Source organism: Phragmites australis, chromosome 8 (genome assembly GCF_958298935.1).
Source record: "Phragmites australis chromosome 8, lpPhrAust1.1, whole genome shotgun sequence".
Taxonomy (NCBI): domain Eukaryota; kingdom Viridiplantae; phylum Streptophyta; class Magnoliopsida; order Poales; family Poaceae; genus Phragmites; species Phragmites australis.
The window spans coordinates 36,268,556-36,283,154 of record NC_084928.1 but is presented as its reverse complement, the minus strand read 5'-3'; the positions used below and the strand labels follow the sequence as shown (position 1 = coordinate 36,283,154).

Below are 14,599 nucleotides of genomic sequence, written 5' to 3'. Positions count from 1 at the left end.
TTAAGTTGCATGTAAAATAGTTACATTTAGCACACCGCAAATCTAAGCTCGCTATAAAATCTTCCTTTAGGTTTCTTACTTGTTACCATTATTATCGTGATATGATCTTGAATATTGCACGAAGACTAACGATATGTAAAGTAAGAGACGTGGGAAGTTTTAACTGTATACTAAGACTAATTAGGGATGTCAATAGATTGAGTCCGATATGAGTGGAGCAGATACACACTCGACTATCAAAAAAATTATTACCCAAGCCACACCTATAAAGACTGATGGGTGAAAATTCAAGCTCAAAAGACGGGCACCCAAAACCTACAGGTAAGAGGGCAAGAAGAGTGGAAGAAATCTATCGGCATAGGAGAAAGCTCACCACATCTTCAGCTTGGATGGGATGGCAATTGTGCCCGCGCCCTCAAGCTCAAGGTCAGGCCATCCTCTGATGTGACATGAGCAGCTCTGTAAGGCTACGCCTAATGGTTTTCCTTCGGGATAAAAATTCTGTCGTGAAGGGATTTTCGTTCCCTTCAGCGCTCCAACGGTTTCCTTTCACGACGGGATTCTCAGGGTCTGTCGGTGTATCTGGAACCGGGGGTCCCTGAGTTCCGAGGCCAGGCCAGCCATCCGCTACGTGTCACCATCCCGCAAGGTCCCTCCTGCGGGGTGAGGAAAGTCCAAGTTCCGAGAGAAGGTGCTCGGGGCCACAGTCCCTGGTCCCCGAGCACCCCAGTTCCCCGATGATCCGCAGAGTCTAAGTACCGGGAAGAAAGTGCTCGGGAAGGTGCCCGGTCACCCCCGAACGCCCTAGTCCCCCGACGATCAGAAAAGCTAAGTTCCGGGAGAGAGTGCTCGGGGGCTGCGCCCGGTTCCCCGAGGGTCAGTGTGAAAGTGCTCGGGAGAGAGTGCTCGGGGCTGCGCGTGGCAGCCCCCGGGCTCTTGGTTCCCCGAAAGGTCTGTGCAAAAGTGCTCGGGAGAGAGTGCTCGGGGTTGCACGTGGCAGCCCCCGAGCACTCGGTTCCCCAAAGGTTCGTGCGAGAGTGCTCGGGGAGGTAAACAGTGCCCCCAAGCACCCGGTGCCCCGAGGACCCGAAAAGGCCCCCGAGGGGCCCGCCGATCAGGTGTCAACCAGTCAGAGGTCCGAGGCCGCATTTAATGAGCGTGCGCGGCCTGACATCCCCAACTGCTCCCGCCGTAGTGTCAGTCCCTGCCATGCTTTGGCAGAGAGGCGTGGGGGCCATTAATTGCACGGGTCCCGTCCCGTATCATCCGGTGTGTTTCGGGATAACATCGTCAGGATCAAGGCGTTCCGTCTGCCACCCTGCTGTGGCAGAGAAACAAGACAGGGCAAGCACGCCGGGTTGCTCTGCGGCTGCCCGGTGGGCCCTCTCTACGGTGCCCGTTGCCAGGGCATTTATGGTGACAAGTGACCGGGCGTGCGTCGCGTTTTCCACCTCCCCGGTCACTTCGCCCAGAGGAAATGATGACGCCTTTCCCAGTTATGGCGTCTTGGAACTTGTGCCCCCTCCTTCCCGTTCGAGGCATATCGCAGCCGGCGAGTGCATAAAAGAGTCGGCACACCCAAGAAGGAAAGGGGGCCCGGGATCAACGAAGAATAGACCAAAAAGAGAATCCGACCAAAGATACATCCGAGATGTCCAAGAGACCGCAAGCATCGAGCATAGAAGCACCAAGAACCAAACCGTAGTCCCTGCTCAAGAACAAGGAGCCTCAAGCTCTTAATTAGACACAATATTCTTGTAACCAACAACATCCTTGAGGGACTTCCTCAGGACACTTCCTCAGGACAGTTATTACATCCACACAGGAGTAGGGTATTACGCCCCCGTGCGGCCCGAACCTGTCTAAATTTTCCGGTGCATTTAATTCTTTCTGCACTAGGTCATCACCCCCACCACCGACCGTTGCATTTACTCTCATTCATTTCTCCGGCGAACTTATTCATGATCATCACTCCCGGCCGAATCTCTAAAAAGGGGTCTCTCGGGATCCCTGCGACAGGAGTTAATCCTCCGACAAGGTCATTTCCTTCAAGACGGTATTCTCTCTCCTTTTACTTCGCGATTCCGCTCGAAGAAAAACTGTTAGAGATGAGAGAAAATAACCCAGCGAAATGAAGAGAATCTAAACTTCGGCAACAACAGGTGAGCTCCCCTCCAAACTAACCCAGCATCAGATGGAGAGAAAAATAGCCGTAGAAGCCAAGTGATCCCCGTACCTGGATTCGGGATATATGCGTATTGGATTGGCACAGAGTATATGCGTATATTTGCAATTTTTGTATTTAAAAAAATCGCAGTTGGGTCGAGTTGAGTTGGGACGCGGTGGTAGCAACCCGTTATGCTCGGATTTCTTTTGGCACTTGTGGAGAGGAGATACGGGCGAAATAAGGGATGGCATCATGGCAATAGGTTAGGGCTCAGTTCCTCGATAATTCATGAGGAATTCTCTTATTAGAAGATGGGTATAGAAAAATTTGATGATACTGGCGAAACAACGTTGGAAAGCTCCCCGTCAGAATGCCATTGCTGATCCTTCGGCCAAGTCCAGTTGAATTAACAACAGATTTGCAGTGTAGTGCAGATCATTCCTAGTTGCGTTCATCATCTGCTGCTAATACTTGCAGTAGATTAGTACGGACTGCTGTGCAGACTCGCTCCTAATAGAAGTTTTACTTAAGTGCTGACGTGGATAACAACAACCCTACACGTCACCATATAATTAGAATTTTTCTACTCGAAAAAAATAATCATATCAGATTAATTTTTATACGGTATACATGTGTTGAGATATGTGTAGAATATGCGTATAAAGTTAGTTACAGATAGACTTGAGTTTAAATTAGATGGTAAGGAATAATTTTGTAGTTAGATTTATATTCCTTAGCCGATATATACTGAGCATCGTCCTATAAACTTAAGATGATAAACTGATAAATATGAGTAAGATTGTTTGTAGTCATGTCTCGAGGATACAGTCAAGATGACTGAATCTCGTCAAAAAATATACATCGAATATATGTATAAAGTCGATTACATATAGATTTAAGTTTATATTAAATAGTTATGGATAATATTATAGTCAGGTTTATATTACTTAGCTTATAAATATTAGATATGTGTTCATCCGTTTGACAATCGTGATGCCTCTTATATTTAACGCGCACGCAACCGAAGCCAGCCTTCCAGCGAGTCAGGAAGCACGCGCCGCAACCTGACAGCACTCGACAAGCGGCAGCCAACGGACGAGCCCACTCGCCATGGCGCCCACGCCTCCTCCGGCCGCCGCCGCCGCCGCTGTCAAGGGCGGGGCGCACATCGTGTTCGTGTACGGGAGCCTGATGGCGGACGAGGTGGTGCGCGCCATCCTCAAGCGCGTCCCTCCCGCCGCCCCGGCCCTCCTCCCCAACTAGTACGCCCGCGCCCCTCCACCCTTTCCTCCCCCCACCCTTCCCTTCCACCTTCCCCGTCTCGGTTGTTCCGGATTCTCTGGGGGTGTCGCTCTCGCCGCCCTCCCGAGATAATATTCTCCGGGCGGCGCTGGCCCGTTGACGTCGTGGCGCCCGATAATATTCGATCCTCTTCTTTTTTTAGTGGCGGCCAAAACGTGATGCTGCCTGCGTCGCTGCGTGAGTTTGACCACTAATTAGTACAGTACGTACAACGTACTGCTTTTGCAAGTTGCAATCTTGCAGCGATTCATATCGTAACTCACCCACACACAGCCGCGATGCACCGGCCAATTTGGGGCAGGCTAATTTTTCTATGGTTCATCGTATATGAGAAGGCATGGAGTCTCGTATGAAAGAGCTTTTTAATTTAGATGAAGTGAAAGATTTGTGGTGCATCCCAGTCAGGGCAGCTCATGTGGCCATATGTGCAAGCAATATATTTATGTCACAATGTGTGCAAGCAATGTATATATGTCGTCACTAGGCACGCAAACACTGGAAATTACTAAATAGATGACTGCTTATTGTGATTTTTAGGGGAGTTTTTCTTCTTCTGTACTTCTGCTCTCCCTCAGTCCCTCGTATTCATTTACTTGCAAGCTGCAAATTAAGTTTTATTGCATTTCTTTGCAGCCACCGGTTCAACATCAAGGACCGAATTTATCCAGCGATCCTGCCAGTCGAAAACAAGAAAGTGGCTGGAAGGGTCTGCTAACTATTGTCACTCAGGACCCAGCCTGTAGCTTCGAGCCTCAACTACTCTTTGGTTTACTTGTGCTAATTGTTCCGCAGGTTATCATGGGTGTTACTGACGAAGAACTCCAAGTTCTGGATGCATTTGAAGATGTGGAGTACACAAGGAGAAGAGTTGAAATATCATTAACCGTAAGTACATCTGAGCCATGGACGCAAATGGTAATAACTTTGTTCGTAATTGAACCACTGACACTAGGCTACCGGTAATTTGGTTGTTTCCAAACAGCCTGATTGCTGTGAAAGATTGTCCATAATACATATCACACCTGGTACCTTATTATCAGTGTTACTGTTGCTTTAGTCTTCCCTGGAGTAGAAATTGCATCGTCCTCTTCCTTCTTAAGGCACCAATTTTTCCAGTAGGAGATCCATGTGGATATTCGAGGGAAATATTTACCTTGTTCTCTAGAAATTTTACATGAGTTGGTATGCTTTTCCTCATTTCTTCGTCCTGGAATGCCGTAGCAAATTTTAACTGGAAAACCATCTTCCATTGTTTTGCTTCTTATTTTGCCCAAAAAATAGTGGCACTATTTGCAGTGTGACTTCTCATATAGAATGGCTTTGCTAAAAGAAAGGTGGTTTGGCCTTGTAGGATTCGTTGGAGACAATGCTGGCTGACACTTATGTATGGAGCGATGCAGAGGATCCAAATCTTTATGGCGAATGGGATTTTGAGGTGAGGATTTTTCATTCATATAGTCCCATTTCCTACAGTCCCGGACGTTAAATCTACATGAACATTCTGATTCTTTCATCCCCACACTTGATCCTTGGGAGAGATGTCTCTTTATTCTCAGTTATTCTCATCAGTAGGAATGTAGGTGGATTTCGCTCAAGTTATGGCAATAGGAGAACTACAACAACTAGGACCTCTTGGTGATTATATTCAAAATGCTGAACAATATCAAATTCCTCATGATCTAAAACTCTGGTAGAACCACACTATCTCTGTGTGAACAGCTCATGTAGCAATTTGCTCAAATCTTGAAAACAGGGCCTAACGCCAACAACGATGTTATTACCCCCAATTTGAAGAGAAAATTGCTTAGGGTTTAGGGATCATGCACTCTTTATCAATACATTTTTCTGTAACATCTTTACCTCCTCACAGATCTTCATACTATTCGGTTTCCATGCTACCGTCTATTTGTTTCGCCATCCGTTACACCGACAGCTCTCAATGTGCTCTTACATGCAGGATTCTGCTTTCTAACTGCAAAGATCTTGTCTTCTCTGCAGGAGTGGACGAAACTGCATATGAAGGATTTCCTCGCGATGACAAATGGTTTCATGCATGGACTCGAACAGCCTGAATCGAAGACTCGGGTCGGGACCTACCAGTCATTCATGCAACAACAGTAATTGGAGACCCAGGTTGAGGGTTGAAACCTGCTGATCTGCCGGTCATTCTCCGGGAAGAATTGTATTTGTAGTTGGCTTTGTTCTGTAATAAGTCACCTATATGATCTGTGAATAAGATCTTAAGGATCGTCCGATAATAATTACATATCAAATAAAATTTGCTCCGAGAGATTTCTGTTGATTGTTGGTCACTGTTGATCCCATGTCTGATGCTGAATCATGTATTTAGCAGTTACAGTTACTCAGGAATTTACTGCCAAAACTAAACCGCGCTCTTGGCTTGCTTCTGCCAATGGTTGGGTGCTTTTAAAACTGGTTATATTCTTGCTATGCTGTAAACCTGTGATCACAAGGACTATGTTGACTGTTGACGTACTATCAACAATCTGAGATCTCAAGCTCTATTGATCAAACTCTGACTCCAGAGCATGAGTGAACTGCATTTTGGGCCTGATTGAAATTGATAAAAAAAATGTGTTGGACCTTGGTGATAACTCGTCGATAATTGACCAACTTTCAAAGCTGTGTAGTTTGGTAACATTCTGTGTGGGCTTTAGATAATTTTACCCAATTTGCACAGCACTTTCAGTGAAAATGTGTGTTACTGTAGGCATGTGATGCAAGAGTTCTTGCATTCAGTTCCTGAAGAATGAACTGTACGTAACACTTGAAAACAACAAAGCGTTAAAGAAGAAATGCTGTCGCGTCTTGCAATTTGAGATACGTGGAGATCTTTAACAATGGCATCAAAACAGCCGAAGCAGCAGTTTTTACTACAAAAGCATGCCTTTTCCATAGTACAACATCATCTTTCACCCAAGGTAAGCTTCATTTACCATCCCTACTTCCTTCCATGTGAGAAAACCTACTATAAACAAAAACACTACTAATCCGTCGAGCCATTTGCTCTCCCAGATGTAAACTGACGACACATCTACAACATTCTGCCGCTGCACGCCTTTCGCTTATCACTGTTCAGGTGATGCCTACTTGCACTGACAGCACAGCATGTATGGACCGGCAAGTTAGGTCATTCGAATTGGTCATATGAACCGGTAGAAGGGTTACCGGAGTTCTGATCGCAGCGAGCCCTCCAAGCATTCCCGCCGTCTGAGCTACTGCAGGCCTGGTTGGGGAGAATGTTGTTCCCCAGATCACCATCCAAGCTCATCTGCTGCACTTCCTGAGGTGACAGGATCCGTATGCACCTCACACAGTTGACAAATTCTCTGTATGACAAACAACAGAATTCGTCAGGAAAAATCATGGGTAAGCCCTATCCAAACAAATTTATGGTTTTCAGGTTGTATATTCGTTAATTGATCATCATTCCAGCTGAACATATTTTACATCATCACTACGGGTTGCAAGAATATATTATCCAGAATCATAATGTTGATTGATCATTATTGCAATTTTATGTGGGTATTTATATATTAGAGACTTTGAGAGTGGAGTTTTTTAAACAAGAATATATATTCAGGTACAACAAAGGAAGAGCTAAACTTACTCCCAAGGGTCATCACCAAGAAGTAGGATGTCATCCTCATGATCCTTGTAGACAAGCTTCCAGCCCATTCTTTGCCGTTCCTCAAGTTGCCCCTCAATACTGAACATGCGAGCCAGAGCATGCTTCAACTCATCGTATCCAGAGAACTGACAAATGTCAATGGACCGGCCTACAGCTCCACGTTTATACACCTACAAGAATTGCTAGGTTAGGCAAAAGAGGCAACATAAAAGCACACATGAATGACAAAGCAGTATATGCTTCAGTTTATAGCAGTTATGGCACAAAATACTATTATGTTCAGGTAGAAGAAACAGAAAAGTGCCAACCTTGGTAAATGTCCTCATCCTCTTTAGGGGAGCAGCAGGTGGCCAAGAAGTTCTGTTCAAGAAAGCACCGTCATTGATAGCAGAGTCAATTGAATTAAATGCCATATCCGATGCACCAAATGACTGTGAAACCATGGACGATGATATTTCTTGCTGAGCATCTTTTGGGATCCTGTAGTTGCCATCAATATCGGTTGAAATATGATTCTCATATTTTGCAGCATCAATTCCATTCGACAGAAAGCCATCTGCTCCCATGGGGAAGCCCAGTTGACCATCACTGTTTATTCCAAACAATGCATTATTACTAGGATCTGCACCCTGAATTTCAGTCTCAGGAGGCGCATCTTTGTACATTTGCTGCTGATTGAAGTTAGATATGGGGAAACCTTGATGTAAAAGTCCATCCGTTTGGGAAAGCCACACTGAAGTTGCTGATGAAGCTGTTTCCAAATTCTGAGGTCCAGTCCCTGCATTTGGTAACTTTGAAGCCATTAAACTTTGTTTGACATTGGAATTCAGCTTTGGCAATTCCTTGGTCATTCTTGGCATCGCCGTGACAGCTTCAAGGGAGCTTGGAATTATTGACATAGGAGCAGTGGACCGGGGAACCTTCTCATTGTTGATCATGCCACATTGTTCGTTCCTTCCAAGGACTGGTAAAAGATGGTTACCATTAGCTGTTGAAGGTGACGTTGAGCAAGAAGGGATTTCTTCAGTAAGTACAGAATGTGTAGCACCAGTTGTCATCAAAGGACTTCCAGTTGCTGAAATGACGTTGACTGATGTAGTCGGAGGAATGGCAGCTTGTGATGAGTCAGTGAGCCCAACGTACTTATGTGGAAGCTTCTGCGGTGACTCTTGTTGCATGGGTGGTGGTGGTGGTGTTGCCTGTGATGGAACTTTGGTACTTTGTTGAGGCATCGTTTGTTGCTGTGAAAGTGAATGAGAATTTGACAGTTGCTGCTGCATATCAAGAAGCAGTTTTTGCTGCTCTTGGATTAGAGGTAATTGTGCAAGAGTAACAGCTGGTTGTGACAGCAATGACTGCTGCTGTTGTTGTAATTTTTGTAACAGTTGCAGCTGAAACTGCTGATCAGACAGTTGCAGCTGCTGGTTTGCCAGATTTGGTACTTGTGCAGCCATCTTATTTAGCTGTTGCTGATTCTGTTGCTGTTGTTGCAATTGCTGCTGCTGAAGTAAAAGCTGCTGATGATGATGTAGCAACTTTTGTTGTTGTTGTTGTTGCTGCTGCTGCTGCTGCTGCTGCTGGGGCAGGAGCAGCGGCTGGCTCGCAGCTGGCTGTTGATTTTGAGTCACTGATGGTGGTTGCTGCTGCTGCATTTGATTCTGAACAAGGACCTGAGCCTGGACAGGACTGGTCTGAGATTGACTCAAGGGAAGTAGTTGATTCAAGGACTGTTGTTGCCTCTGCAGATTGCTGGGATCTTGGGTCTGTTCTTGCGGTTTGGTACCCACACCAAGCTGATTCAATGGAAGTGCTGCCTTGGACAACTCATTGATCGGCTGCATTTGCTGAGGAAGTTTGGGAGAATTAAACTGAATGCTGTTCTGTTGCATAATCTGATTCTGCAGGCATAACTGCCTCGAGAGATCGGCAGCACCAAGATTTTGCAGGTTGGGGTTGCTTAGTGATCGTAGGTACTCAGACTGCATCGCGGTGTTTGCAAATGAGGAGTTCTGCTGCATATTCATGTTCATCCATTGAACCAAGCTCAGACCAGGCATTATGGTGTTCTGCGTCTGAGGGTCCTTTATGCATATCTCCTCACCGAGCCAAGGCATCGCCCTCTTAAAGAGATTCTCCATTTCTGACGACTCATCATCTGCAAGCACACAGCTGGGATCATTTATTAAGAATGCATACAATCTCTTCATAAAGCATTTTCTTATATCAGGACTCACAAACTTGCATCTTAAACTCAGATGATATATCCAGAATTCCATGAACAGCTCATTTATAACCCAAAGAAGATTACCCAACATCCAATTTTGGCTCCATGTAATAATGGCTAGTCTAGCTATATTGCACGCTCATAAATATGTTTACTTGGGATGTCTACTGTATGAAAGGTAATATGACATACACTCTGCTAGTTTCATACGTTACTAGTTCTTAAGAGGAACTAAAAACACGAGCTATCTAACGATTGAAGACATGTACGGCACTTTCGATACCTGGTATCATCAAATTCTGACATACGATCATGTCAGAGACATAAGTGTATATAATATAACATTGCATACCATTCGTGGATTATTGGCATGGTCATCTACCTTGGCTACAGCCTACAGATCAATTGTAGTATTATCCCAAGGATGTAGTAACTGGAGCATGAGTACTGTGACTACTGTCCCTGGTCTACCAAACTATCTAAGAAATAAAAATAATTGCTGTCAGGTAAGTAGTGCTGATGTAACCACCAAGCATACCTAATTGTCTGGGACGTTTTGTACCAAAAAATGGTGGAGGGCATATGAAAAATGGAGCAGCAACTGGTTCAATTTCCCAGATTGAAACCCTGTTTCGCCTTTCGCCTGCTGCAGACTCATCCCAGCCAACCTATTGAAAAAACACAAACTCTTTAGATCACCAAAAAATCTCTGTAATAGCAACAGAAAAGGGGAATAGAGAGATGAAGAGGATGCTACCGAAATTAATTAGAAAACCAACCTGTAAGTTGCGCCATTGTGAGCTTTTCCATCTTACTGGATCTAGATCACTTATGCCAGTTATTGTACCCATGTATCTGCAAAATGTCAACATAATTAAGGAATTTCGAAAAAAACTGGAGATATGAAAGACTATTCAGAGACTTTGTCATTTTGTCAAAATAGCAAAATTTGGTTACTAGTTATAATAATACGGAAGTATCACCAAATAATCATTTTTTAAAAAGATAAAATATGAGGAGTCAATAAACTTGAAGCAGAGAAAAGTAAAATGAGCGACAGTATACCTTCTTGTGCCTAATTCCTCAGTTTCAAACATCATGCGAAAGCGCATTCCTAAAGAAATTTGATTACCATAGACTGCCTTCTGATACTTAGCAAACGGTACGACAAACTCTGTAGGACTGGCCCTGAAAAATAAAAGCTTTGAATATAAAATTTTGACAGACACTAGTATTCTATTTACTAGAAATAAGCTCACATATAGTTAATATTGGACATTAAGTCAAAATTCAGAGCTGACCTAGGATTATAAAATATTGTAAATGGGCTATTATTGGCAGCAGCATGGGCTGCAGCTGCAAGAATTCCTATATGCATGCTGTCACTTGAAAGGACAGATGACGATATGTTAGTTGGCTGTCTGTTAGCACGCCTGATTCCTAGTAGAAGTTGCTGCTTTTCATCCCTAAAAGGACATAAAAACAAACACAGAAAGAGGAATAGTCAGCGTTGAATCAACCATGAACATGAAAAAAGAGGCTATGATCTCTCATATGCTCTTTTTTAGCTCAAATTTCAAATATATATAGTCAGAACCTGCGCTGTACCTAACAAAAATGACAGAATCACCAGCAAATAATCTCTTGCCGCTCACAAAAAGACTCCAGCCAGTGGTAAGCAGATGTCTTTTTGGCTGACCTGTTCATTCGAAAAGACAGGGAAGGTCAAACATATGGCCTCCAATGAAGGCTCCGGGTAAAGGGGCCCGATGTTCAAAAAAAACATCCTGTGAAGTATGTATGTGGAGGAAAAAATACAACCATGTAAAAACATCTGAATGAACCATATTTTTTAAATTTGTGCACATGAGCTACAATGCGTAAAAGGTACTATTCTCAAGTGCATTCGCAAGTGAATCATGTTTCATACTGAGCATAAACAAGTATTCGGCGAAGACACAAAAAAACAGGAAATTTACATGCAAAGTTCTATAATGGTACTAATAATATATTTTCAGCAGGACAAGTTTCCTCAATGCTGCATTTTTTACCTCGATATATGTGACGGAATGTCCATATGTTATCATGTAAATCCCTGGCTCGTATCTCTTGAGCAGGTGGTTGCATTAAGAAATCCTACAGCAGGACACAAGAATATTTTATTGCAAGGACTCAAAAAATGCACAAAATCATGTGAAACTCTAATCGGTACATACAAGGGGTGGGAATATCTTCTCTGCAGATCGGCGAGGCACAGAGAAGCCTCCATGAGTGCTTGTGTCACTTGCAGTCAATGTCTTACAGAAGAATTCTGTTTGTGGCCTGGGTTGTTTTAGTGCTAGCTCTGATAGCTGCAGTGTCTCTTTTCCATACTGATCACCATTCACAATAAATTGAAATACAATGACTTGGATTAATAACCAGAACAAAAAAAAAGAAATGTAGAAAAATTTACGGGAATCCATGCATGGCATCGGATACATACTGAAGTAACTGGTTGAAGAGTCATTTGTGCATACACTTCATCTGTTTCTGGATCCGCCTGTGAAATAAATAAATTCATTTAGCATAGATGATCAAGAAGAAGACAATAGAACGGGCACACAGCTGCATATTACATGTAATGTGACGTTATGCAGAAGGCAAATCAACTTTGATGGAAGATTTGGGTAGCTTGGAACATGTGCGTCAACATCTTTTTGCATAGAAGCAGCAACCTGCAATAAGAAACGAACTTAAATCTCGAACTCCAAGCAACTCAAACATAAGTTTTTCGAGGAAAAAATAAAGACAATCTAATATAATTCTGAAGGATGCAGAAATAAATTCCATAGTACTGTAAGCGATCAAGAATGAAATCTATAATGAGAAATATAATAAAAAAGAAGCCACTGAAAGAAGATGATCGAATCAGATTGAAAATCCCTGAACACCAGTACAATGTAGAACAAGTATCTACAGGATAAATAGAAAAGTCGTGATGGAAGGTAGTTGGGACTTGACAGCCCAAAGCATGCATAAGTAGATACATTGCATCAAATAGCTATTAAAACCACTCTTTCCCCACACAACCATGTGCGATGAAGCCATCTCAATCATGGAGAAGAAAGGAGGGGGGGGATCAAAATTAGGCACCTCCCATCGCTTGCTTTTCACAAAGAATCTTTTTCCAGATCCAAACATTTTATCACCATCCTTTAAAACTTTTGCTCAAAACAAGCTACTCTAGTGCCAAATCCAAGAAAGTTGCAACAGAGGTTACTGAATGCATCACCAATAAAAGCTAAAATTCCATCGTACTTGGTTGCTTCATCCACCAAACAACAAGCATGGGAATGGTGCAGCACACCAGAAACCCATGAAAGAGGGGAAACAGTAGGCCAAATATATGAAAAAAATAACTACCTCAAAAAAGCGAAAGATCCCATCAGCTCAACTGGCACCACCACTCAACAATATGGAGAATAGCAAATCAAGTCACAATCTTGATACTTTTATCAATTTTAAAATGCCCAGAATGACAGAAACCAATCTTCCCCTATCAAGAACTGAGAACCGAGAAGGCCTGGAAAAAGTAGAATATTTTAACGCCTGGACCATCAAAAACTAAAATTGCCGACTAAAAACATAAAAAGTAGTCTTTGCACGGGAAGTACTAAGATAGCATGAAGAAACTAAAAAAAATCCGAAAACGAGGGTGTCCAAGGAACCATCAAGCAGCAGCAAACATGAGGTAAGCTCAGAAGCAGGAACTCACCTGCTCGCTGTGGCCTTGGGGGAAGTAGACGACGAGGCTGCCCGCCGGCGGCAGCGACACCAGCGGCCCCGCGCAGGCGTGCCACAGCTCCGAGTTGATCGCCGGCGCCTTCTTCTCCCCTGCACGCACGGCCAAACAATCAACGGCACCATCAGTAACTGAAGAGCCTTCCCCAAAATCTCGCCGAAAACACGGGGACTCGAACCCAAACGCATTCGACCCCTTCCACCTTCGTCTGGCGTCTCGCATCATTACGCCAGCCGGCGACCACCATGGCTGCCGTTGTAACTTTTGTTTGTTTGACCCCCTCAAGGATCAACGTATTACAAAAAGAAGAAGAGAATGCGCATAGCTTGATGACTCAACGGATGGGTGCTCTGAGATTTCTTAAAACACCGAGGCGCTTAAATGCAGAATAATCGTGCACTTTTGCCCACGTTCGTACTGTTCTCCGCCAGTCGCCGGCGGCGGCCCGGCCAACGGAGTATTTTGCACATAAATCCCTCAACTCTCCAGAAAGCTCAGAATCTTACACCCTTGAAATGCACACGAAAAATCGGAGCTTTGTTACAGCAGCAACGACACCCAAAAGTCCCAGCGAAAGAAAATAAGCTTTTTCCAACCCCATCACGTAATACCGCGATAAAGCAGGGACTAAAGAGCAAAAACAAGACGCCACTATTCCATCATTCCATTTCCAACCCGCCATTAGCAAGCGCTCCTACCTTCGCATCCGCTTGCCGCCGCTGCCGCCACGACGGTCGCCGCCGGCCCGGCGGAGCTCGCCGGCTGCTGCTGCTTGATCATCTCCGAGTCTTCGGCAACCCGCCCACCAAACCAACCAATAGTTTCGCCGGCGAGAGAGAGAGAGCTCAGCGGGTCCCACGCATGACCGGCGAGGACGCCGTCGTAGCAGGCCGTCCCACACGCCCGCGTGCGTGCGTGCGTGTCCCCCCGACACGAGAGGGACAGGGGAGCAGGCGGGGCGGGGGAGGAAGCGAGCACAAGAAGGCAAGGCAGGCAGGCCAACACCGGCCAACACGAAGACCAAAGACTTGTTTGTCTAGGCCAGGGCTCTAGAGAGAGAGAGGAGTAGAGGACAGAGGAGGAGGAGGAGGCGTGGATATGCGTGTAGGGTGCTGTGTTGTGGTGTTTCTCTCTCTCCTCTGCTTCCGCTGTGTTTCTTGTTTGCTTGGGTTTGTGCCGCTGCAGCTGCCGCAGCCTCGGGGAAGTTAAAGTTTTTCTTATTGTTTGTGTCTTTACCTCGAGGCCAGCTCTAACATTGAGCGCTACCTACTACCTCTAATACTATCAGCTCCTATCCCTATTTTTTTAAATTTATATAGGTTTAGTATTGTTTAATATGTGATCTGCTTCCTGCCGAGAGCTATATACTTGATGAGGTGCAAGTAGGAGGCAGATTCTATCTCAGAATTCAAAATAATGAGATTCATAAATTTTAAAAAATATACTCTAATAGTTAGAGCGAGAGTGAGA

The 14,599-nt window shown here is 44.5% G+C and overlaps 2 protein-coding genes across 2 annotated transcripts; one reads left to right on the top strand and one right to left on the bottom strand.

Annotated features, from left to right (window-relative positions):
* The first annotated feature begins 3,177 nt into the window (after window positions 1-3,177).
* On the top strand, window positions 3,178-5,769 carry LOC133927338 (AIG2-like protein D). Its single transcript, XM_062373757.1, has 5 exons — window positions 3,178-3,429; window positions 4,103-4,175; window positions 4,262-4,354; window positions 4,821-4,904; window positions 5,468-5,769. Exons 1-5 carry the CDS (start codon window positions 3,278-3,280, stop codon window positions 5,588-5,590), a joined length of 525 nt encoding a protein of 174 aa, XP_062229741.1. The 5' UTR covers window positions 3,178-3,277; the 3' UTR covers window positions 5,591-5,769.
* Window positions 5,770-6,304: 535 nt separating this feature from the next.
* Window positions 6,305-14,379, bottom strand: LOC133927337 (auxin response factor 19). The gene is made up of 14 exons (XM_062373756.1): window positions 13,828-14,379; window positions 13,103-13,221; window positions 11,964-12,062; window positions 11,831-11,887; window positions 11,562-11,717; window positions 11,397-11,481; window positions 10,954-11,044; window positions 10,647-10,811; window positions 10,411-10,533; window positions 10,125-10,200; window positions 9,884-10,013; window positions 7,430-9,276; window positions 7,101-7,291; window positions 6,305-6,819 (listed from the first exon to the last, which is right to left on the bottom strand). The coding sequence occupies exons 1-14, from the start codon at window positions 13,907-13,909 to the stop codon at window positions 6,621-6,623; spliced, it is 3,420 nt and encodes a 1,139-aa protein (XP_062229740.1). The 5' UTR covers window positions 13,910-14,379; the 3' UTR covers window positions 6,305-6,620.
* Window positions 14,380-14,599: the final 220 nt, after the last annotated feature.